The sequence below is a fragment of the Physella acuta genome, unplaced genomic scaffold, assembly GCF_028476545.2.
Source record: "Physella acuta isolate Inbredline_101_S28 unplaced genomic scaffold, ASM2847654v3 ptg000659l, whole genome shotgun sequence".
Classification (NCBI taxonomy): domain Eukaryota; kingdom Metazoa; phylum Mollusca; class Gastropoda; family Physidae; genus Physella; species Physella acuta.
The window spans coordinates 13,144-40,507 of NW_026732178.1; the positions used below are offsets into that span (position 1 = coordinate 13,144).

The window sequence follows — 27,364 nt, forward strand, 5'->3', positions numbered from 1 at the left end:
TAACACCATTATAATTTTAAAATGTATTTAACATTTAGAGAAACATTGCAAGAGAGGCTAAGAATTTCAAACTGTTCAAAAGTAAGTTCAAAATCACGGTTGATACTTTGACAAATATCATCGTGAAATGGTTAAAAAATTAATTGTGCTATATCGGCGTTTGTCTTTGTATGTTTTAGTTATCGTTGATTATAATTTTAAGTAAGTGTAGTTGATGTAACATTTTAAAGAAGCTTCAGTATTTTATTAATGCAAGGGGTCTGCGTGGTCGAGTCGGTATCGATCGAACCTTTGGCAGATGAGGTTCGACAGCTGGGGACAGCAACTCATCTAGGAAAGACAACTCCAAAATTAAACAACTGCTACATTGTAGTTTGTTCTTGGTTGGACAGAGACTATGAAAGCAAATGCAAAAAGAAAAGCAGGATGAAAAAGGAGTCAGCAAGTTGACACGTATAATTAATTATTTTGGAGGGAATCTCTTTCAACACTAAAAATTAAGAATGCAGAATAAGTATTATGCTGCTGTTGTTTTTTTATTTTTTTTTTCACGACAGAACATGTGGTCAGACCAAGACATCAGACTTCGTATTGTCTCGCATTTGGGATGTCCACGTTGACCAGCTGAACATTTTAATTTTATTCTATCTACAATTATTTTTTCCTTTTTTTTCCTTTCTAAACGCTGATTGATTTTTTATTTAAAGTTATATGTTACACTGAAACATCAACCGAAAACATAATTTAGTATATCAATTCAAAGATAAATAATAATTTCACAATATGGATTTTTTTTTCTGTTTTAATAAAAGTAACTTACTAAAATGTAATGTTTTATTTGTTTGATTATAGAACATGTTTTTGTATTGTAATTTAGTTGTCTCCAAAGTATACTGTGTTAAACTAGGTAAACAGTTAAGAAAAACTTACATACACACAAATGGTTGCTACAGTAAGGTTTGTGCAAATGGTAATAACACAGGTAGTGTTATTATTCAGAGAAATCGAAGACAAAAGCTGGTTCAATCGACGTTTCGATCCAAGGTTTTCGTCAGCACACAACAATTGACTAGACTGATAATGCAAATATTTTTGAAAAATAAAAAAATAAAAACCTTTTTAAAAACAAGCTTTAAAATAGATAGATCATAAGAAAAGGAAACACTTGCTTATGAGATCTAATAAATATTTTGTCAAAATCTCAAATTTTGATTTATTTATTTATTTTTGCACAGTTACAATACTTTCTCTACAATTTGTTAATGAGAAAAAACAAATGATTTGAAGCATTTAACAAACCAGTAGCCAGAAAAAAAAATGTATGTTGGTGTTTAAATTTGCATCACTTTTATTCCATAGTGCTGTCCCAAAAACAACTGTGTTATCAAATTTCAATAATAATTTTTACTATATGGAACTCGTTAGACAAACAATGTAATCAATAATACTCTTTCTTTCTACTATAAGAGACCCACTAAACAAGCAATGTTATTAATAATAATTTTTTTCTTATATGGGGAACTTACTAAACAAACAGTCAGTAACATACCAAATTCATAACCCAATGTTGGTTTTTCCTTCAGTCTGAAGACCTGATCACCACAAGAAGTAAAGTTTTTTCGAAAAATGTATACGTTTTCCTGTGGTTCATAAAAATTATTTTTCGTAAAGTTCAAATAAGGGATAGGAGATGGGGAGGTCGAGTGGCAGGGAGCTAAACTACTAAACGAAAATTCTAGAGTTTGGAACCCTGGTTCGAGTCCAAATTGAGCCCGAGTTCACCCATTTCTGATAGATACCTTCCTCTCGTGACGGAATGTAAGGGGGGGGGGGGGTGGACATACTGTTGACCAAGCTAACCCTTCATTTGCTGAGATCACTGAAACAGGCAAACTCTACTACACCTACCTCATGGACTGGGAAACCAAACAGGTCAAACACATTTTGGAGATTTAAAAAAAAAATTGATCTACATATCTGAGCTGCTTTTTTACTTTCTCGTATATACGAATTATAGAGAAAGTATTGTAATTAAGATTTTTGCAAATCTCGACGTTTTACACCTCACTGATACGGAAAAACATAATTTTGCAATCTTGTCCTTATGTCTGTGTGTATGTTTGTGTGTGTGTCTGTGTGTGTGTCTGTGTATGTGTCTGTAACCACGATAACTTGAGTATCGTTACAGCTAGGTTGATGAAATTTTATATACAAGTATTTTATCAAAATCGTAGATCTGTATCAACTTTTGGGCGATTCTACTTTGAATTTTTCAAAAGCCTATAACTTGAGTACCATTTCTGATAGATTAATGAAATTTCACATGTACGTAAAAGATCTAATTCTCTACCTTCTGTCAAATTTTGAGTAATTTCCGTTGACCAGAAGTACTAATTTACGCTATTTCAGATTTCTCAAAAACTAATGTAAATTTATAAAGTACAAATAATATTCGGCACTATTATGCACATTTTATTTGGCGTTCACTGGTGTGCAATTATTTTTTCTCTCGAGATTTTATTTTATCTTAAAAAGTTTAAGTATTTAAAATGGATTAAAATTCATGTCTATATCCCGAGTTCCCATCCCCTGTTTTTTTTATATAAGAATATTCGAGAAAGTTTAGGGGAGATCACTCCTGGTTTATTTTAAAATACAAGAAAAAACGAGTTTTTCTTCCTTGCGTAAAATAATGGTCCTTATGTGATGGGAGACAACTAAGCACTAAATGCAAAATGATATTCACATGCCAAGGGGAATTTAGGATAGATAAAAGGAAAACAAAATAAGAGCTGTAAACGTACAAGAAAGTGTCATTGGGTAAAACTTTCCAAGCCATTATTCGTAATGGAATTGACGTGATATAACATAAGGCTGCTGTTTGTAGTTAATCAAATGCCATGTGTATACAGTAACTGTTCTTTTTAGGAAACAAAGTGTGAGGCGAAATGTAATGTAAAATGAAATATCCCGAAAGTCTATGTAAGATTAACCGACAATACGTCTTTAGAAGCTCTGGTTATTCCCACAAAATATCAAGAGGAATAACTGGCCAGACTGTATCTGGAATTCTTTACAAAGACATGTTGCATACCAGGTGCAATCATAATGATTTAAAATTGTTTTTCATCATATTCATAAACAAACGGTAAATAGAAACTGCTCAATGAAAGTTGTAATTTAAAGAGGAATATTGTGTTTTTGTCTGTTCTTATGGTTGCTAAAACAAAAAGTTCCGAGCTCGAACATCCCCCCCCCCCCCGTAATGTCAGAAAGAAGTATTACTATTGTAAATCTCTATCGGTCCTCATAAGCCAATGATGGAAACTATAATACTAAAGAGGACATGGCAAGGTAAACTGACATGTTTGGGGTATTGGAATATAAAAAAAAATTGATGTATAATATATAATTAGTAAAACTATTGGTGAAATGAAGTGAGCCAGTTATTCTAACACGTCATCATTTGGCGAATTATCTTCGGTAGAGGTCACTGACTATGAAGCAAATACTCCTAGAATAAATTCAAACAAGAGTTTTATCACAGAAAGCAATGTAATTTTCAGTTCATTTAATGATAGAAGAAATACATTTCCAAATTTAAAGAAACAGGAGCGGATGAAATGGTGTTCATCTGTCTCTCTTCTTCTTCTTCTTCGTTTTTAAGGTTTAAACTCGAGGCTTTTTCGAATTTATCAACCATGTGCTTTTGCTGACTCGACCACGCCTTCATCACAATTAAGGATACGTGTTAACTGGTTATGCGACATTGAGGCCATTGACTCCGATTTCAGCCTGCTTTTCTTTTTGAATTTGCTTCCATAGCCATGAACAAACTACAAGGCAGCAGTTGTTTGATTTTGGAGTTGTCTCTCCTAGAAGAGTGGCCTAATCTGCCCGAGGGTTCGAACTCGAGATTTTTCGGTTTAGCAACCTGAGCTTTACCAACTCGACCACGCCGACCCCCTGTCTCTCAAACGTCGTCATATGTATTGTTAGTACTACTTCAAACTGAATTGCAACTCCACTACGAATTAGAAAGCCATTAAGCTCGATTGATATTGGTGACGTCTTTAAAAGTGCATTATAAATCGACCACGCCATCCACTCAATCATTTACAGCAGTTCTTTCTTTTCAACAAAATGTATTTTGTGTAAAAAATGTATGGCTCTCTTCTGATGTGTCTACATATACGACGACACGACTTTAAGACGATATTTACACCCCCCCCCCCCCCATCCAAACGACTCTCTTTTCGTGACATCGTGTGATCGTCACCAAAGGTAACCATCCCCCCCCCCCCCCACCTTCTCCCTGATACATTGACATCATACTCTAGCTGTTCACAAATTAAATTTTCTATTTTATTCTCTAAAGGGGATATAATCAAGGCAGGGTGTTTTTGCTTAAAATATTATACAACTAGTTTCCCTTTAGTAAGTAAATCTACAAGCCTAATCAATGTAACAGCAAAATCTTGTTCAGTATTAAATTTACTGATCTATTTGCATCATAATTTTTTTTATCAATTAATTTTTTCTAAATATAATGATACGCTTCTATAATTCAGTTTTAAAATGTAAATGTGAAACAGAATTTCGTAGTTATATTTTTTTAAAATATTTTTGTTGGTGCAAATTATCAAGAAAATAGATGAAAGATTTTAATATAAATCTTTATTTGATGAGTATTTTCAGTAGTAAATATTTATTAGCAGCCTTTGACAAAATCAACCACACTAACAAAAATAATGAATGCTCAATCTTTTTCACTTTCTCGTATATACAGAATATAGAGAAAGTATTTTAATGGTAAAATAAACCGGGAGTGATCTCCCCTAAACTTTCTCGAATATTCTTATATAAAATAACAGGGGATGGGAACTCGGGCTATAGACATGATTTTTAATCCATTTTAAATACTTAAAGTTTTAAAAATAGAATAAAATCTCGTAGACAAATTAATTGCACACCAAGTGAACGCCAAATAAAAAAGCGCATAATGGTGCGCAATATTATTAGTACTTTTAAAATTTACATTAGTTTTTTGAGAAATCGGAAGTAGCGTAAAGTACTACTTCCAGTCAACGGAAATGACTCAAAATTTAATAGAAGGTAGAGAATTAGATCTTTTACTTACATATGAAATTTCATTTATCTATCTGAAATAGTACTCAAGTTATAGGCTTTTGAAAAATTCAAAGTAGGAAAAGTACCACTTCCGGTTATCGGAAATCGCTCAAAAGTTGATACGGATCTACGATTTTGATTAAATACTTATATATGAAATTTCATCAACCTAGCTGTAACGGTACTCAAGTTATCGTGTTTACACACGGACAGACAGACACACAGACACACAGACACACAGACAGACACACAGACATACGGACAAGATTGCAAAATTATGTTTTTCCGTATCAGTGAGGTGTGAAACGTCGAGATTTGTAAAAATCTCGATTTTTTTTTTTTGCACGATTACAAGACTTTCTCTATACTTTGTATATACGAGAAAGTAAAAAATAAATAAAGATTTTAGCAAATCTCGACGTTTCACACCTCCCCGAGGGGTGTGTGTGTATGTGTGTGTGTGTGTATGTATGTGTGTCTGTAAACACGATAATTTGAGTACCGATAAAGCTAGGTTGATGAAATTTCATATATAAGTATTATATCAAAATCGTAGATCAGAATCAACTTTTCAGCAATTTCCGATAACCGGAAGTGGAACTTTTTCTACTTTCAATTTTTCAAAAGCCTATAACTATAGTACTATTTCAGATAGATAAATGAAATTTCACGTATTAGTAAAAAATATAATTTTCTGTCTTCTATCAACTTTTGAGTAATTTCCATTGACCGGAAGTAGTAATTTACGCTTATTCAGATTTCTCAAAAAACGCATGTGAATTTATAAAGTACTAATAACATCCTTCACTATTATGCACACTTTTTTGGCGTTCGCTGGGTGTACAATTCTTTAGTTACGAGATTCTATTCTATTATAAAAAGTTAAAGAATCTAAAAATGGATTAAAATATTGTCTAAATCCCGAGTTGCTATCCTCGGTAGTGATATATAAGAATATTCGAGAAAGTTTAGGGGAGATCACTCACGGTTTATTTTTCTTGGTAAGAGAAAGCACTCAATAAATAACTTATGTGGCTTCTGTGTGTGTGTGTGTGTGTGTGTTTGCCAGCGTGTTAGTGTGTTAGCCATCGAGTAGGCCTACTTAAATGTGTCTGTAAATGTGTTTGTGTGTGTTTATGGTTTATGTGTGTCTGTGAGTGTGTCCAAACGTAGTTCTATGAATGTGTGTTTTGCGTCATCGCCTGTGTTGGTGAGCGTTTCTTTTAATGTATGCGTGTTTTTACAAGCTTTTATTTAACTCACTTCCTCTGTCGTCAGTCCAGACGGAAACGCAGGAGTGAAAATTCGGACAGTTCTACTTGACCGATACGATTCACATTTGGCACGTGGGTCAAGACATGAAGACAATGCAATCTGAAACTAAATTTGACTTAATTGGATGCCTAATTGATTTTTAATGAATTAATTAAAATTTGGACCGAATTAGTAGGCATGTCTAGCCAACCACACCACACGCGTCATCACCTTCAATAGCTGCGCCATCACGTAATGGCTGCGTTCAAAAACCATTGCGCGCCTACTGAACGTGATGTTCAGTAGGCGCGCAATGGTTTTTAGTCATGTAACTCTATTGTAAATAAAACATGTAAAGTACTGAAAAAAAAATTCATAAAAAACGTTTTAATAACAAGCTTTTATGTAATGATGCACTAAAAAGTAGAAAATAAATTATAGACTACTATTTAAATAACTATAAAGAAAAGCGTGGGTGTCTTCCTTAACATTAGTAAAGGTATCCAATAGATACTAAAGTGACCCACGCTTTTCTTTATAGTTATTTAAATAGTAGTCTATAATTTATTTTCTACTTTTTAGTGCATCATTACATAAAAGCTTGTTATTAAAACGTTTTTTATGAATTTTTTTTTTAATATGTGTTGTGTTTCTGAAAGTATTTGTATGAGTTAACGTTTCAGTGCCGTTATATTTGTGTTTTTGTAAGTTAGTCTGTGTTTATGAGTACGCTGTTTTTTTTATGTGCTTCTGTGTAGTAAAGTGTGTGTGCTAAGCCCCCATCCCCTTCAAATCCTCCCCTACCGTACTCGCCCCATCCCCTTAGATAAAATATTCTAGTTAGAAATCAATAGCTATAATTTGAGTTTAATGATTCATTGTTGTGTAAGCCGTTGGAGGGGGGGGGGGGGGTAGAGAAAAAGGGGGTGGGGATTTAATATTGCGACTTACAAGAAAATAAAATCGTAATAGATGTTCTAAACCAATATAACACTATCATTAAATTTGTTTCAAGATTTAAATTAATCGAACAGAAAAATCTTCCACAAGTGTAGCACAAGAACATTGATTGCATTTTTTCTTAGTTTTGTTTACCAGGTCACCGTGATATTCATCCTATTGTTATGCGTATTGTTAAAAAATGTAGATCAAAATGACGCGCTATATTTAATCTTTTATTTTCCTAAATTTAATTGCCGTTTGTTTATTTTTTTACATTATAGCTTTAATAGGGACTGCCCTGTTAGGTAGGAGCGCACTTACTTTCTAACTCCAAATATCCCGAATTCGGACCCAACTTAGATGATAATCGATAGTAAGAGCATCAGCTCATCTAGCAGAGAAAACTCCAAAATGAAATAACTTCGATGGACAAAAACTAAGAAAGAAAGTTTTGGAGAACAAGCAGGCTGAAGTAAAAATCTACGGGCCATATGGTGCATAATATATTGACATTTAATACTTAATTGTGTATCAGAACATTCCGCATCCATATATCAATTAAATTAAAAATGAAGACGATACAAAATGTAAATGAAATTGTGCAGACAAGAAAATATCTGACAATATTGTTTTTGCCGATGTATTCCGTTTCTGATTTGTCGGAATAAACCTAAGGTTTTTTCTTTCCTACCATTGGGCAACACATTTTCACTACGAACGTACCAGGTACTGTTCATACGGCTTAGCTAGATAGGGGACAGACAATCCCCAAGGGTGTTTTCCAGCAGAGATAGATCTATAGTGAGCTGAAAGGGTATGGAAGGGTGGGATGGGCTTCACCAAGTGGGCTTAATTTTAGTTTTTTTTATATCCAATGGGCTTAAATAGATGAATTACTTTGTCTGAAAAGCTATAACTAATCTAACGCTCTGTGATCGTTGTCAAGGCTTATCGACAAGTGTACGACTTGAGGTTTAATGTGATTATGATAATAAAATAGTTCATCATCAACAAGCCGCCATAAAGAACACAACATCAACAACCCATCATCATTCTAACAAAAAACCCACCACTAACAACCCACCACCAACAACCCACCACCAACAACCCACCACCAACAACCCACCACCAACAACCCACCACCAACAACCCACCACCAACAACCCACCACCACCAACCCACCACCAACAACCCACCACCAACAACCCACCACCAACAACCCACCACCAACAACCCACCACCACCAACCCACCACCACCAACCCACCACCAACAACCCACCACCAACAACCCACCATCAACAACCCACCACCAACAACCCACCATTAACATCCCTCCTTCAACAACCCACCATCAACAACCCACCATCATAATGTAATAACTTAAGCCTCCTATCATTAGCCTACCCACACGGACCCACTGTACCGTACACATTTTTATCAATCAATAATATAAATATTTAACCTAAAAAATGTTTTCTTCTTGTAATTGTAATTGTCAACTGGTCAGCTGAAAAAAAAAAGTTAATTGTTAGTTATATTGTACTCTTATATGACTTCTTAACTTTTTCATTTTTTTTTCCTTATGACATGTTATTTACATTGTCATTTAGCCTTTACATACGATTTGATATTGTCTAATGCATTCTTAACCTGTATGTATAATTTTCTCTGTATTTAAGCTTCTAAGATATGTGTACATTCCTACAATATGTAACAAATTATAACTCTTAAATTACTTTATTCAAATAATATTTAACATTTCGAAGAGGCTAATTTTTTTTTCTTTTTTTTTTTTAACTTGCTCAATCGCATTGACCTTTGGGCGGTTCGACCAGTTAAATCTATTTACACAACTCCCACGTCCCTTGAAGATGAAACAAAATCATCTAAGCCGCACTGTACCTTGCCTTTAGATCTTGGTAGTTTTGATAGTAAAAATGTCGTTAAAACCATTCAAGCAAAATAAATTTAAACATTAAATCGCCATTATTGAGACATTCGGTCCGCTCTTTGTAAAATTTTACTTTCTGTGATTTATAAAAAAACATTTTCTGTTCATGACTCTCTATTCGATTTTTATCTTTTGCGTCAAAGAGTCGTAAGGCTGGTTCAAGAGTCACATCAGTTGTACTGGTTTTAGCGAGCAGAAGAGCGTCATAACGAATGTTATTGATTATAGATTGGTTAAGAGGTGTATAGTTTAGCTGGTGACAGGACAAATGATCTAAAGACAAATGATCTCAGACAAAATATCTCAGACAAAATATCTCACGGACAAATGATCTCAAGACAATTGATCTCAGGACAAATGATCTCAAGGACAAATGATCTCACGGACAAAAGATACCAGGACAAAATATATCAAGACAAATGATACCACGGACAATTGATCTCAGACAAAATATCTCAGACAAAATATCTCACACCTAAATTTTAATAGTGTATTGGGTGATTTTAATTGATCTGAATTTTTTTTTGTTGACTGTCTTATGGTTTTGTTTACTATTTTTAATATTGTTTATAAGCCTATATAATAATTGTAAGCAATGTTTGCCGTATAAAATAGTCATATTGCACTAAACATTTTAAGGTTAGTATTAGTAATATAGTATAAAAAGATTAAAGAAATAATTTCGAAAGACAGCGTAGGTGAGCTTGCCAAACATGAGACAATCCTACAAAGTCAGGTGGACGAAACTAGATCAAAGAGGATGGAATAACAATAAGGACACACCTTCGTATCAAGGTGGCTTTGATGGTAGAGACATGCTTTAAGGGAAAGACATCCGCCCTCCATGGACAATACGACTAGCATATAACGTCCATTGTTATGCGTCGGTCACACCTTAGTGATCAGGTGACTAATTCTTATTTAAATGACAGCGGTCATCGCGGAGCTAAGTATGTCGTAGTGTGCATCAAACAAAGCAGTATTAATGGTGATTGCTTTGCTATGGTCTCTTACGTTACCTCGCAGAAAGGTATTTGGACATTAGTTTCTGGTGAATTTATGTTTGCCATAAACAGGCAAAGAGATTTGGAAATATGAAATTAGGACATGTCGAGCAAGAGTTCACACAATAGATGGTCACATAGTATTGGAGAGGTGTGATCATAACGATGTACCTACCAGAAAAGAAACGTAAACGTTATGTTTGTGTTGATGATGTAATAAAAACAATAGTTTAACGTTACGAACCTTCAGACCCAATCACATTTTTGAAAGATATTTCGCGTGATATGAACATTAATGTTGTATAGCTACCGTTACTTTATTTGTTTTATACATTATCACTTATTATACCTTTCGGGCTAAAAGAGTAAAAGAGTAAGTTTGTTTTAATTTTTACTTTTTCAAACCAAATGCTACTACAAAGTTTAATACACCTTTTGATGTTTTGTTAGGTTTCACTAATTCATTTTATTCATAATTATTATACGTAAAAAGTAAACAAAACCATAGTAACAATCAATAAAAAAGTTCAACTAAAATCATCGTACATACTATTAAAAATTCGCTGTGAGATATTTTGTCTGAGATATTTTGTCTGAGATCATTTGTCCATGGTATCATTTGTCCTGATACATTTTGTCCTGGTATCTTTTGTCCGTGAGATCATTTGTCCTTGAGATCATTTGTCCTGAGATCATTTGTCCTGAGATCATTTGTCCGTGAGATATTTTGTCTGAGATATTTTGTCTGAGATCATTTGTCCTGAGATCATTTGTCATGGACAAATCTCAGGGTTTCAATGAATTCAGGGTTTCAATGAATGTTTAAAGAGGATTGTGTGTAAATGTATGATTGGGTGTTGATGGTTCATTGTGTGATGTCAAATGATTGTCTGCTGACGTATGATTGTGTGCTGACAAAGGATTGTGTGTTGACGAATGATTATGTGCTGATAAATGATTGTGTGTTGTCGATTGATTGAGTGCTGATAAAGGATTGTGTGTTAACGATTAAACGTATTCTGAAAAGGATTGTGGACGATTGATTCTGTGCTAATAAAGGATTTTGTGTTGACGATTGATTGTGTGCTGATAAAGGATTGTGTGTTGACGATTGATTGGATGTGAACGAATATAGTAATTTATATTAAAGTCAATTATAAGTAAATAAAAACGTTCAAAGAACTAATCTCTCAGGATCAATGAAAAACCCTGAGACAGCTGCGCTCACATTATCCCACAAGCCTACAATCCATCTGGATGATTGTTTGTTGACGAATGATTGTGTATTAAAATACGATAGTGCTCTGACGTATGAGTGATGAATGATTGTGCGTTGATTAATGATTGTGTGTTGACGTATGATTCGGTATTGACGAAAGATTCAGTGTTGACAAAGAATTTTTTGTTGACGAATGATTGTGTTAAAGAATTAAGAAATTTACATTTAAGACAATTAATAATTTTTTTTTTAAATGTACAAATTACTCATCTCTAATGATGAGTAAAAATATCTTGAGACATCTCCGCTCAAGTTGTCTCAAAAGCCAACATTCAATCTGAAGGATTGCGTGCAAACGAATGATTGTGTGTTGACGAAGCTAGAAAGATATATAAAAAAGCTATTAAAAGTAAATAAAAATTTTAAAAAGCTAATTTATCAGGATTAACGAAAAACTTCTAGACAGCTCGGCTCACATTATTTTACAAGCCTACAATTCATCTGAAAGATTGTGTGCTGACAAGGGATTGTGTTTGGTGAATGATTGTGTGTTAGCGAATCTAGTAAACGTTCAAAGAACTCATCCGTCAGGATCAATAAAAATATCGTTGACAGTCCCTATCACGTTGTGTCCCAATCATACAGTCTATCAGAAGGATTGTGTGTTGACAAAAGATTGTGGGTTGAAGAATGATTGTGTGTTGACGAAAGATTGTGGGTTGAAGAATGATTGTGTGTTGACGAAAGATTGTGGGTTGAAGAATGATTGTTTGTTGACGAAAGATTCTGGGTTGACACATGATTGTGTGTCGACGAAGGGTTGTTTGTTGACAAAGTATTGTGGGATGAACAGCGGGAGCTAGGAAACGCTCTCTCTTGATTTTCTGGACCTCTAAAGACTGATGCCGAACAAGATGGTCGAATACGTTTTTGATATTATAAAACTACATGGTAGTGAGATGGTAAGGCCTGGGGCATCCGCACGTTAAGTCAAAGGGAGAAATGAAAGATATATGCCATGGTGTGCGCCCATGTGTACACACACACACACACAAACACACACACAAACACACTCATATATATCTCTATATATATACATATATATATATATATATATATATATATATATATATATATATATATATATATATATATATATATATATATATATATATATATATATATAATTTTCAAAATTCTAAAATTTTGAATAAATCACGCAAGCCCATTATCTCCACTAGCTTGGGTGAGGGAGAGCGGGGACGGGATTAACCCTCATAAAACTCACCATCCCCACCCCTACGTTTTGTTTTTTACTTTTTCGTGGGCGGGACCAGTATGTCAATCATAGATTCATAATCAATATGTCATCAGCTGGATTTACGATACTTCAAGTCATAGGCGTATACGTGTTTGTATTTGCACAAGGGTGAAATTTTCCATCCCTCTTTTTTTTTAAAAATGTTACTAAGCTTTCGTTTGTTTTCCTATAAATAAATTTCCTATAATTTTTTCTAAAAACAGTTATTAAATTAATATTTATGCGCTACCTTATAAAGTAACTCTTAGTTTGACCTGTCTAAATAATATAGTATTAAAATCTGGCGACACCTCTGATTTTTTTATAGCTTGTAGTTTGATTTTCGCCAAGTGTTTTGATTGGCTCCTGAATCTAAACGAGACCCTATAAAACACCCAGCATTCCTTGCTCCTCTTTGTATTCTCACGTTTCAAGCTAGTACATCATCTACCTCTGGTGAGTTTGTTTGTTTGTACGCTCATTATTTAGAATTTTATATATTGTTCTATTTTCTAAATATTCTTAATATATAAAGTTAATTTTCCTATTGCTGTTTGGATTTTAATTTGTGATAGAGATTGACTTTCTGCTAATTCTTGATGTATAATTAAATTATGAGTTTGATTTTTATTCAGTTTTTAGTTTCAAATATAAACAGTACTTTTTTTAAATTTCTAGTGTTATTACAATGTATGAAATCCAAAACATATACAGTCGAATATTTATGTTTTGTCCATCTGGAATGTTAAAGTAAAATATTTTTGTACTAGACTACTTAATTATGTTTAATGATGTTGCAGAATCTATCACTTTAAACTTTAAACAATACAATTTATTCAGCACATTATTTTTTTACACATGTTTTGTTATTTTTAATTGACACATTACATCCGCTTTTTGTGATGTATTGAAAACAATGTTACTAATTACTATTTTTCATTATATATAATGGATTTTTTTTTATTTTGTCGAAAGAAAAGTATAATTAAAGAATTATAATATCCCGTTTAAAAAATAAATAAATTGTATTATAAAACAGCTAAATGCTTCTTTTAAGATCAAATTTTTAAAATAAATAATGGATTTCAAGTTTGAAATATCAATGAGACTATAACAAAGCAACCATTATACGTGTAATTAGCAGTTTTTTCTTCTTCTTTGTTCTTAATTGTAATGTTGAAAGGGATTTTTTCAAACAAAATAAAGCACAAGAGGTCAACATGCGATATTTGACTGAGATTTCAGCTTGTTTTTTTTTTCTTTCTGGGTCAACCGGAATTGGTATTTACTGTGTTTCATGATTCTCAAAAATCCTTTACATTGAATATTTTTTAAGATAGGCCTAAAAAAATTTAATGTAAGTATTATATTGTATGCGAAGTTTTCTTTCAATTTTGTGAGCAATTTTCGGAAACGGAAAGTTGTTTTACAATATTTCCGTGGGAACGCAAACATCCTATTTTTAGTTAAGTAGACGACATTTTATATGTAAGTATAAGATCTTATATTTGAATTACTTTCAAATTTTTAATGACCTCTGATACCCGAAAATGGTGCTTTACCATTTTCCCCGTTCTAAATTACTGATAGCCGTTTCAGTTTCCACACTATTGAACACAAAGGTATAAGATCTTATTCTCTTAATGTCCTTTTTTTTCAAATTTTTGGGATTTCCGGTAACCGAAAGTGATATTTTACATCATTTCTGATTTCTCAAAAAGATATCTAGCTGACACATTTGTTTTAAACTTTTCCACGTTATTTTTGTCGCGATAACAATACACATGAAATGTTACTTTATAAGATGTTTAATTAAAATTTAAAAAAAAATATTAATCAATGTTTACTTTATAAAGCTACTAATTTTCCGCGCTGCTATACACTGCTATTGTTTACGATCATTTGTTGAGCAATTATTTTTTCAAGTATTTAAAAATTAAATAATAACATTTCTTTATCTCCTTAACTAAACCTTTGGTGTAGAAAAATATATTAGAAAGTTTAGGGGAGATCACTCCCGCTTTATTCAAAATCCAATATCCCTCTTTTGTTGCGCACGCGCTAAAAAGCAAACATAAATTTAAAAATGCTTTTATGTTAGAACTGAAGTGCCGCCACGATGCAAAAAGCATTTTTGTTTTATATTACCAAGTCGTTTTGGGGGGGGGGGGGATTCGGCGCTTAGATGACTTTCTTTAAATTATTATTATTGTTGATATTATAAAATGTATCTACGATATTTGAAGCCTGTGTTAATATTTCTCACTCGAAAAAAAAACGAGCCAAAATGTTTTAAATGATTGTGGTAGCTCCATAAAAAATGATTCTGATATGCTGTTGAATGTCACATTTAATGTTGTAAATGTTTGTGGTATCTCCAAAACAAAATATTCTGAAATGTTGTTGAATCTCACATGAAATGTTGTAAATGATTGTGGCAGCTATAAAATTAAAAAAATTCTTAAAAAGTTGTTGAAATTCCCACGAAATGTTGTTAATTATTTAACAAGCTGACATAAAAAGTTGTAAATGATTTCAGTAGCTTCCATTAAACAATTAATACTTTAAAATTGTATGACAGAAATCGCAAGTTCCGGAAAATGCATACTGCTGCTTTACACGTGATAACTTATGCTGTAATCCTTTTTACAGCATGCCAGGCACAAAGTAAGTATAATCAGTAGACATAAGCATCAAAGGTAACAAATGCAAACATAAACACCCAATTATGTATAATATATATATTTATTATATATGATTTATTATACCTTATGTTCTACAATTATAAAAATATGTATACGTATATGTGAGCGGGTGGAAAGACTAGTAATTTTATTTTGTTAAGTGTGCGTATCTGTGTGGGAACAGTGTAGTGGGCGTAGGCTACGTCGCTTCCTTGCAAGGTTGCTATATAAGACCGAGTAACCTTTTTCCCTGCTTAGAACATCGAGAATGTAGTCAGTTGATCTAAGCATATTGTGCAGCCCCTCGTAATTTGCCTGGGTGTTTTGTGTTTTGGTTTGTGTTTTGTCGTCTTGTTTTTTTATACGTTTGTTTTGTTTCGTTTGATGTGTTTAGCTCGACAAAATGTAGGTCCAGATTTTAGATTTATTTAGTTTATTTTAAATCTAGTTGATTGGTTCCAGCATCTCGGGTCGGCGTGGTCGAGTCGGTAAAGCTCAGGTTGCTAAACCGAAAAATCTCGAGTTCGAACCATCGGGCAGATTAGGCTCGTTAGCTGGGGACAGCCACTCTTCTAGGAGGGACAACTCCAAAATCAAACAACTGCTGCCTTGTAGTTTGTTCTTGGTTGGACAAATCTATGAAAGCAAATCCAAAAAGAAAAGCAGGCTGAAATCGGAGTCAATGGCCTCAATGGCGCATAACCAGTTGACACGTATCCTTATTTGTGATGGAGGCGTGGTCGAGTCGGCAAAAAGTTCATGGTTGATAAATTTGAAAAAGTCTCGAGTTCAAACCCTCTGGCATATAAGGCTCGATCCCTTCCAACAAAAAAAATTAAGAACGAAGAAGAAGGTTCAAGCATTTTTTTTAAATAAAGTTTATGTCTAGTGGATTTTCATTTGTTTCTAGACTATGTTTAGAGTTTAACCACTGACGCCCAATAGTAAAATAGTCCTAGGAGCAGATTGAGATTTAGGGTTTTAGACCCCCCCCCCCTTGTCAGGACTTAAATATACCAATACACGTACACATAAACGTACACGTACATGCACACGAACATGCACCATCAAGTATTCATAAAGCCTACATATAAATGTGCGTGTTCCTTTTCTTTTAATTATGCACATTTTTATAATTACGTAAATGTATTTTCATATGTAGATCTACACATTTTTATAATTATGTTCATGTATTTTCATCTGTACACATTTGTACACATTTTAGGCTCTGGTCAATGTACATCAAACACCATGTCAAATTTTGATTCCAAAGATTATACTTTCACAACTCAAAGTGTAAGCTACTTTTTATATTTTAATTTTTGCTGTGTGATTTTTTTTAAAATGTATCCTCTGTTATTTAGCAATATTTATTTGATGTAATGTTATAAATTTTGTATCTTCAAATTTTAAAGAATATTATCAACTATACAACTACAAGATAATATTCATTAATGTCAACCTAAAAAGAGGATTGCATATGTCATTGAAGCAGTGTTTTTTCGAGGGGGGCGGGGCACGACATGTTTGGGCGGATTAAATTTTCCGGGGGGGGGGAGGGAAGGCGGTTACTGGTAAAGTATGTATTTTCTGTATAAATTCCATTTCGTTCGGAGGAATGAAGGAGGGGGGGGGGGGCGGCAGACTTTATTCTGGGGAAGGGGGGGGGAAGTTCCACTACTTTTTCCAAAACCATAGAATAGCCCTGATTTGTAATTATTGTACCTTTTTTTAAGCATGAGGTTTACTATTTAATGTAACTGCTATGTAGTCAGACATAAGACACAAACGTTTTAGTTTTCTGAATTCATAATGTTATTCGGGGAGAGGGGGGAGGAGGGGGGCTGGAGAAGTAGCGTCATTTGGTACAAGGCGGTAGGCCTTATGATGAAATCAATTAGCGGGTAACACACAAAAAACATCTTAAAATTTACTGTCAAAATAATGTTTTTAATCGATATTTTTGTCAGTAAATTTAATATTATACCATACTGAATTGTAGCAATGAATCGATATTTTTGTCTGTGAATTTAATACTATAAGATAATGGTAAACATTTTAAAGAGAGTGACATTTTTCGTGCAGGAGTGCTTTCTGGCATGTGTCAACAAAGATAAATGCTACAACTATGAATTCCACCTCGCTTATAACTATTGTACAATCTACTTCTCCACTCAATCAGTCAATCCCAACTACGATGAAGAATTTATAGTCACCTGCCCGAACGATGCATGTAAGCAATGGGTTTTTTCTTAACATATTGATGATAAATATCGTATGATTTAAAAAAAAATAATATAAAAAGCTTATAATGAATTTTCAATTATTTTTTTAATTGATACCTCACATACACGTTATAGGCTGTTTTAGTTCGTGTAATGTCCGTAGGCATTGGCATTTGCCAATATCATTTGCTGTCGACCGGCAAAAGTCCGATTTTTTTTTTTACTTTGGCCTGCCACTTCCTTATCTGGCAAGTCTGAGTAGAAGATAATCAGTAGATTTTGGGGTGTTATTATACCGTTGTGATCATTAAATTTGGTCTTTAAAATCATTAATTACAGTAAATGACACAAACATTAAGTTTTCTTTTTTTAAAAATTTTACAAATGTTTCAATCTACGTTATAACTTGTTACAACAAAATGAACTACTGTGACATTTAGTTTTTCTTTATTCTCATCTTCAAAAACATCATGAATAAAAATAAACAAAAACACATAAGTAAACACAAACACATCGCAAACACAACACAAACATAACACAAACGCAAAAACAAAAAGCTGCATATACGTGCTCCGCCACTGTGATTTTTTTTTTAAATTTACCAACTTGGGAACATAACAAAACTAAACCCAAACACAAAAGAAAACGCAAAAATAAACACAAAAAGAAAATACAAACACAACACAAATACAATGCAAACGCAAACGCAAAAAAGATAAACAAAAACACAAACGCAACTCACAAATACACAAGAAAAAAACAAACACAAACACAATCAGCTCGCGGCGTTAAATCGCACCCGACCGTAGCGCCGGCGGAACCCCTGATTCGTTTTAGTAAACGACTATAATACCCCAACCTATTTGAGAAAACGGAAATAGCGTAAATTACTACTTCCGGTCAACGGAAATTACTCAAAATTTTAAAAAAAGGAAGATAACTAAATCCTATGTTTACATGTGAAATTTCCTTTATCTATCTGAAATAGTACTCAAGTTATTGGCTTCTGAAAAATTCAAACTTGAACTTTTGATAAACGGAAATCGCTCAAAAAATGATACGGAACTACAAATTTGATATAATACTTATATATGAAATTTCATCAGCTATAACGGTAATCAAGTTATCGTGTTTACAGACACACACACAAACACACACACAATCAAACATATACACACAGGCATACGGACAAGATTGCAAAACTATGTTTTTCCGATTCAGGGAGGTGTAAAACGTCGCGATTTACAAAAATCTCGATTTTTTTTGCTCGATTACTATACTTTCTCTATAGTTTGTATATACGAGAAAATAAAAATGTGAAGTATTTTTAAAATATTATAATATTGTAATTAGCATGGATTGAAAAAGGGCAATATGGTAGGTAAACCAAGGATATTTTAAATACTACCTTTTATTTATTTTATTTACTGAACGCATAGTTTAATAATTATGATTTTTAATCAATAACCGTTTAGTCGCCGCTCCTAAATTTCCTGTATGTTTACTTCTATCTTTCGGTAAATGGACAAGCTGTGGGGTTTTTTTGGTAGTCGCTCACTAAATAGAATCATGCGCATTCGCCGGCGCCCGGGAAAGGTGCGATATAGCGCCTTTTTCTAGACTGTGAGCACTATGTGTTTATGTTTGCATTTAAGTTGTGTTTATGTTATGCGTTTTGCGTGTTGCGTTCGTGTCTGCGTTTGTATTGTGTTTGTGATTGCTTTCTTTTGTGTTTGTGTTTGTGTTTTCGTTTGCTATTTCTTTTGTGTTTGTGTTCGTCTGTTTGTGTTTGCATTGTGTTTGTGTTTGCGTTTTCTTTTGTGTTTGTGTTTTCTTTTGTGTTTGTGTTGTGTTTGTGTTTGCGTTTGTTTTTTACGTTTTAGTTTTCTTTTGTGTTTGTGTTTAGTTTTGTTATTTTCCCAAGTTGGTACTTTTAAAAAAGATTCATCGTGGCGGGCACGGGTATGTAGCTAGTATATATATTATATATATGTTCTATTTGACAGCACACTGTTATGGTTATAATGTGGGAGATTTCATCGATATAACTGCTGCAGCCACACCAGCGGTAAGTCTAAGTCTATTTAGTCAATTTTAACCCACTTGTAATGCAGCTTTTTCTTTCTTTCTGGATAATATTGAAGGGGATTTCCTCCAACACAATTATTTATTATACTAGCGTGCCCGTCTGCGCGTTGCCGCGGAGTTAGAAGAACGTCTGACGGAATATTTTAAGAGAGTTACATCAATGTGTTACAATTCCTATATTCTTCGACGTGTGATATTGTTTTCTAAAACTGAGTTATTAAATGTAAACAATGTCTGAGCTATATCTTTTGGATGATATCGGGGCAGGGGTTTACCTACACTACCCAAGGGCGTTTTCAGGGGCGTAGCCAGGGGGGTGCGGGGGTGCGGACCGCACCGGGTGACACCATTTAGGGGGGGTGACACCAAGGCAAAAAATAGCAAAATATATAGAGAAAAATGATAATTCCACTTAATAGAGTGATTAATTAGAGTGTTAAATAGCCTTTTAAGAGGTGGGGGTGCAAATCGAAAGTTTGAGGGGGGGGTGCAAATTGAAGGTTGAGGGGAGGGGTGTAAATCGAAAATAGAAGGGTCGTTGCGCCTCTGGGGGGTGACACCATTAAGTGCCGCACCGGGTGACACCCGACCTCGCTACGCCACTGGGCGTGGTGTATGAAAGCCTTGAGTGCACGTTCACCACTCTCCTTAATTGTGAGGTAGAACACACTTCAGCGACCGCCCAGGTATCAGGGACATAGATGGGCGCTCTCGGGAAACTCCATATACACTACCGCAGGGGCTTCTCGTACGTCCCGTGGCTCGGTTTAATCATCGAATGTCGTGTGCCACCTTGTCAATATTGTAGGCTGCTCCTTAAAACTAACGTAGGTGCCATAACACTTTCGGGATAGCACTGAGAGCACAAGTTAATCATCTCGGGGCGCCGCCAGTGTGAACTTTTTTTCCCCGTAGAAACCTCTCTGGAATGTCCGTATTAACTCACCAAAGTTTTATGGCGATAGGGTGAAAGGTGTAGTAATGCATAAAAGATAGACACATTCTTTGCGTTTAATCGATAGATAAATATTATATATATACTTGCGCGCCCGTCCCCGCACGTTGCCACGGGGATAGCAGAAAGTCTGACCAAATATGTAAGAAGGGTTTGACCAATGTTTTACCAATCTTATATTCTTAGAAATCTGACCTTCTTTTCTAAAAATGAGTTATTTAAATGTAAACAATGACTGCGCTTGGATCATAAATATCGGGACACGGGTTTACCTACACTACCGCATAAAAACCTTGAGAGTAAGTTAGTCACTCACCGTAATAGTGAGATAGAACACACTTTGGTGACAACCCATGTGTGAGGGACGTAGAGGGGCTCTCTCGGGAGCTCCCGATTACACCACTGCAGGGGCACCGCATACGGTCCGTGGCTCCTTAAAACTAACGTAGGCGCCATAGTGCTCGCAGGGTAGCACGGGGCGCTTTGGGTCGTGAAATCTAAAGGGCTTTGGCAGTTGCGCCTTTTGAAGTTTTAACGCTGAATATAGTAGTACAACTTACCCGCTTTGCAGGACGGACGATTAAAGGATGCCAAGTGCTAACAAAGCCGCTCTGGAACTCTGGGTGCCAGATTGTGTATTGACGAAAATCGCACCCTCGCGGGCGACGCCCATATCAAATTTGTATTCTTTTGTTCATAAAAACGTTCTTGGGAGCATTAACATCGACTCCCCAAAGTTTCATGGCACTCGCATGAACGGTGTCCAACCACAATCGACTTTTATTTTTATGGTTACCAGCCAAGGGGGGGATAAGAATAACGTTTTAGTTCATTGAGTTGTGGCCCCTTTGGGATAGTAGCCCTGTTGATGTAGTTGTTTTGTATGCTCTTCTGTGAGCGATTTTACCTGTGTCCCATGTCTTGTGACATGGGACTATGGGTAGTTTCGTGCCTAGCCGTGTCAGTCACACGCAAGGCTGCTGTCTGTGGACAAGGAGGGTGACGGTACCAAGAGGTAGACCTAATGAAGGTAGTGTGGTTATATAAATTATGTTTATTGCTAGAATACTTAGTTGTGTATTCCTACTAGTGCTGCATGTTGCAACTAGTTAGGGTGAGTATTTATTTAAGTATTTATTATTGTACTACTTATTTGTACTTGTTGGCAGTACTGTGTACTGACCGCAACATATTTTATTGCACCCGTGTATGTTTGTAGCCTACACGTGGTATTATCATTGATGTAACCTTTTGTTTACATTTGTTTTAGGACTACAGTTTTTCTTCTTTTGGTTTGTTTCATTATCTCTTATCTCTAATCGTCGTGTACTACTGTTGATCTACATCGCCGTCATGGCTCGAAGTACTGTTGAATAAAATCAATTAGTGGACAACAGCGGCGCTTGAATTTGTCCTTAATCTCATGGTCAGCCCGTCTTAACCACAACACCCCACTGAGTGAGGGTTACATTTATATTCCGTATATAGAGAAAAAACAAATCGCGCCCTGCCGGGAACCAACCCAGCAAATTTGATTTTTTTTACAAGCTTTTACAAGCTTTTATTTAACTCACTTCCTCTGTCGTCAGTCGTCAGTCCGTCGTCAGTCTAGATAGAAACGCAGGAGTGAAAATTCGGACAGTTCTACTTGACCGATATGATTCACATCCACGCTTTTCTTTATAGTAATTTAAATAGTAGTCTATAATTTATTTTCTACTTTTTAGTGCATTATTACATAAAAGCTTGTTATTAAAACGTTTTTTAATGAATTTTTTTTCGCATAAACCTCCCCAGCAATATTCTCATCAACTTCCCAAAGTTTCATGGAGGTCTAATGAAAGGTTTAGTAATGCATAAAAGACAGACACACATACATACACATACATACACATACATTGCCTTAATTATATATATATATATATATATATATATATATATATATATATATATATATATATATATATATATATATATATATATATATATATATATATATATATATATATATATATATATATATATATATATATATATACTAGCGTACCCGTCCCCCGCGCGTTGCCGCGGGGATAGAATAAAGTCTGACGAAATATATTAGAAGGATATCACCAATGCATTACCAATCATATGTTCTTACACGCGTCACCTTGTTTTCTAAAACTGTGTTATTTAAATGTTAACAATGCCTGCGCTTGGATAATAATTATCGGGACACGGGTTTTCCTACACTACCGCATGAAAACCTTGAGTGTATAATAATCACTCACCGAAATAATTAGTTAGAACACACTTCGGTGACCACCCATATGTCAGGGACGTAGAGGGGCGCTCTCAGGAGCCCCCCCCCACCCCCCGATTACACTACCGCAGAGGTGCAGCGTAAGGCCCCTGGCTCCTTAAAACTAACAGGCGCCATCGTGCTCATAGGATAACCCAGCGTGCCAAATAGCATCCTGTAAACAATGATGCAGATTTCGTCATTCGCTAAAGTGACACAAATGAACAGGATTTTTTTCTTTAACACATACAAAAATTATTTGACGTGTTTTCAACATAAGTTTGTCTGATGCAATATGCTAGCGTTACTAATGGTCTATTATTAGATGCTCGGTCTCAATTTCGGCCTGGATCGTCTAATAATAGATGCTTATTGCATCATTCGCAAAGTGACGAAACTCTACAGTAGGTTCCTCATATTCAAACCGTTATTTTTTCATCTTTCGCAAGGTGACGAAACTGTACAGGGTTTCCTCGCGTTACAAAGTTATTTTTAGAAGCCTGTTGTAGTTTTACCGCTGAATATAGTAGTACCCCTTACTCGCTATGCAGGACGCTCGATTAACGGATGTCAAGTGCCAACTTAGTCGCTCTAAAACTCGGCGCCAAACCGTGTATTGACGAAAGTTGTACCCTATATGGAGCCGCCCGTAAGAAACTTTAGTTTTTTTTTTATCGCAGAAATATTCTCGGGAGTATTCTCATCTAGATCTTCTACTCCCTAAAGTTTCATGGCACTCGGATCAACCGCATCCGAGTTTTATATTTTATATACCGTGTATAGAGAAAAAAAATCGCTCACCCCCCCCCCCCCCTCGGTGGTGCGCCGCCCTTGCAATATAAAACAATATTTTTTGCAGAACCCTACCATTGAGTGATCTAATCATCTCCCCAAAGTTTCATGGTACACGGATGAACGGTGTGAAAACGAAATTTTATAAACCGTATATAGAGAAAAATCGCAGCCGCCCGTGGCGCCGCCCTTGCGAAATTAATAAAGGTTTTTTTTACAGAACCCTTCCCTGAATCGTTCTAATCAACTCCCCCAAAGTCTCATGGCTATCGGATAACGGTGTCACACCAAAATCGACTTATTTTTATAAACCGTATATAGAGAAAAATCGCACCCTCCCGTGGCGCCGTCCTTGCGAAATTAAAAATGATTGTTTACAGAACCCTTCCCTAGAGTTTTATAATGAACTCCCCAAAGTCTCATGCCTATCGGATAAACGGTGTCACTGCGATTCACTTCTATTATTTTTAAAATACCGTAAAAAGAGAAAAATTGGACCCTCCCCTGGCGCCGCCCTTGCGAAATTAAAAATTATTTTTTTACAGAACCCTTCCCTGAATTGTTCTAATCATCTCCCTCAAAGTCTCATTGCTATCGGATAACGGTGTCACACCAAAATCGACTCTTATTTTTATATACCGTATATAGAGAAAAATCGCACCCTGCCGTGGCGCCGCCCTTGCAAAATTAAAAATGATTTTTACAGAACCCTTTTCTAGAGTTTTATAATGAACTCCCCAAAGTTTCATGGCGATCGTGTGAACGGTGTCACCTCAATTCACTTTTATTATTTTTATATACCGCATAAAGAGAAAAAAACAAATCGCGCCCTGCCGGGGCGCCACCCCTGCAAATTTGAAAATGTTTTTAGCGCAGAAATCTCCCCAGTTATTTTCTCTACATGTTCCCAAAGTTTCATGGCGATCGTGTGAACGGTGTCACCGCAATTCACTATTATTTTTTTATATACGTATTAGAGAGAAAAATAGCACCCTCCTGTGGCGCCGCCCTTGCGAAATTAAAAAATTATTTTTTTACATAACCCTTTCCTAGAGGGTTATAACGAACTCCCCAAAGTTTCATGCCTATCGGATGAACAGTGTGAAATCAAAATAGACTTTTATTTTTATATACCGTATATAGAGAAAAAACAAATCGCGCCCTGCCGGGGCGCCACCCCTGCGAATTTGAAAATTTTTTTTTCGCAGAAACCTCCCCAGGAATATTCTCAACAACTTCCCAAAGTTTCACGGCGATGTGATGAGAGGTGTAGTAATGCATAAAGGACAGACAAACAAACAAACAAACACACACACATACATTGCTTTTTTTATACTAGCGTACCCGACCCCCGCGCGTTGCCGCGGGGATAGAAGAACGTTTAACGAAATATATTAGGATTTCACCAATGCGTTATCAATTATAATTATATGTTCTTAGACGCGTGACCTTCTTTTCTAAAATTAGTTATTTAAATATAAACAATGCCTGTTCTTGGATCATAAATATCAGGACACGGGTTTACCTACACTACCGCATGAAAACCTTGAGTGTACATTAATCACTCACCGAAATAATATGGTAGAACACACTTCGGTGACCAAGACGTACAGGGGCGCTCTCAGGGCCCCCACCCCCCCCCCCCCCCCCCCGATTACAATACCGCATAGGCGCGGCGTACGACCCCTGGCTCCTTAAAAGTAATAGGCGCCATCGTACCAAATAGCATCCTGTTAATAATGATGCAGATTTCATCATTCGCTAAAATCCCAAAAATGAACAGGCTTTTTTTCTTTAACACGTAAAAAAGTATTTGACATGTTTTAAACATCAGTGTGACTGATGCAATATGCTAGCGTTACTAATGGTCTATTATTAGATGCTCGATCTCAATTTCTGACTGGATTGCCTAATAGTAGACGCTTATTGCATCATTCGAAAAGTGACGAAACTCTACAGTAGGCTCCTCATATTCAAAAAGTTATTTTTTCATCTTTCGCAAGGTGACGAAACCGGACAGAAAGATTTCCTTCGCGTTACAAAGTTATTTTTAGAAGCCTGTTCTAGTTGTATGGCTGAATATAGTTGTACCGCTTTCTCGCGATGCAGGACACCCGATTAACGGATGCCAAGTGCTAACATCGTCGCTCTAAAACTCTGGGCCCCAAACCGTGTATTGACGAAAGTTGTACCATATATGGCGCCGCCCAGAAAATATTCTCGGGAGTATTCTCATCTACTCCCTAAAGTTTCATGGCACTCGGATGAAACGCATCCAAGTTTTATTTTTTATATACCGTGTATAGAGAAAAAAATCGCTCCCCCCGGGGGGCGCCGCCCTTGCAATATTAAACAATATTTTTTTGCAGAACCCTACCATTGAGTGATCTAATCATCTCCCCAAAGTTTCATGGTACACGGATGAACGGTGTGAAACCGAAATTTTATAAACCGTATATAGAGAAAAATCGCAGCCGCCCGTGGCGCCGCCCTTGCGAAATTAAAAAAAGTATTATTTTTTTTACAGAACCCTTCCCTGAATTGTTCTAATCAACTTCCTCAAAGTCTCATGGCTATCGGATAACGGTGTCACACCAAAATCGACTTATTTTTATAAACCGAATATAGAGAAAAATCGCACCCTCCCGTGGTGCCGCCCTTGCGAAATGAAAAATATTTTTTACAGAACCCTTCCCTAGATTTTTATAATGAACTCCCCAAAGTTTCATGCCTATCGGATAAACGGTGTCACTGCAATTCACTTTTATTATTTTTTATATACCGTACATAGAGAAAAATCGTACCCTCCCATGGCGCCGCCCTTGTGAAATTAAAAATTATTTTTTACAGGACCCTTCCCTAGAGTGGTATAATGAACTCCCCAAAGTCTCATGGCTATCGGATGAACGATGCGAAACCAAAATCGACTTTAATTTTATATACCGTATATTGAAAAAAACAAATCGCGCCGTTTCATGGCGCCACCCCTGCGAATTTGAAATATTTTTTTCGCAGACACCTCCCCAGGAATATTCTCAACAACTTCCTAAAGTTTCATGGCGATCGTTTGAACGGTGTCACGGCAATTCACTTTTATTATCTTTATATACCGTATATAGAGAAAAATCGCACCCTCCCTTGGCGCCGCCCTTGCGAAATTAAAAAAATATTTTTTTACAGAACCCTTCCTTAGAGTGTTATTATGAACTCCCCAAAGTCTCATGTCTATCAGATGAACGATTTCAAACCAAAATTGACTTTTTATTTTTATTATACCGTATATAGAGAAAAACAAATCGCGCCCTGCCGGGGCGCCACCCCTGCGAATTTGAATTTTTTTTTTCGCAGAAACCTCCCCAGGAATATTCTCAACAACCTACCAAAGTTTCACGGCGATGTGATGAGAGGTGTAGTAATGCATAAAGGACAAACACACACACACACAAACACACATACATTGCTTTATATATATATATATATATATATATATATATATATATATATATATATATATATATATATATATATATATATATAT

The 27,364-nt window shown here is 35.4% G+C and overlaps 1 protein-coding gene across 1 annotated transcript; it reads left to right on the forward strand.

Moving 5' to 3' along the window:
* The first annotated feature begins 15,387 nt into the window (after positions 1-15,387).
* LOC131948763 (uncharacterized) lies at positions 15,388-22,092 on the forward strand. The gene is made up of 5 exons (XM_059310439.1): positions 15,388-15,468; positions 16,711-16,781; positions 17,571-17,718; positions 19,717-19,778; positions 22,024-22,092. Exons 1-5 carry the CDS (start codon positions 15,402-15,404, stop codon positions 22,090-22,092), a joined length of 417 nt encoding a protein of 138 aa, XP_059166422.1. The 5' UTR covers positions 15,388-15,401.
* Positions 22,093-27,364: the final 5,272 nt, after the last annotated feature.

Coding starts and splice junctions, on each gene's coding strand:
- LOC131948763 (XM_059310439.1), top strand. CDS start 15,402: ATGCATACTGCTGCTTTACACGTGATAACTTATGCTGTAATCCTTTTT. Junction 15,469..16,710: donor TACAGCATGCCAGGCACAAA/GTAAGTATAATC, acceptor TACACATTTTAG/GCTCTGGTCAATGTACATCA. Junction 17,719..19,716: donor CACCTGCCCGAACGATGCAT/GTAAGCAATGGG, acceptor TCTATTTGACAG/CACACTGTTATGGTTATAAT.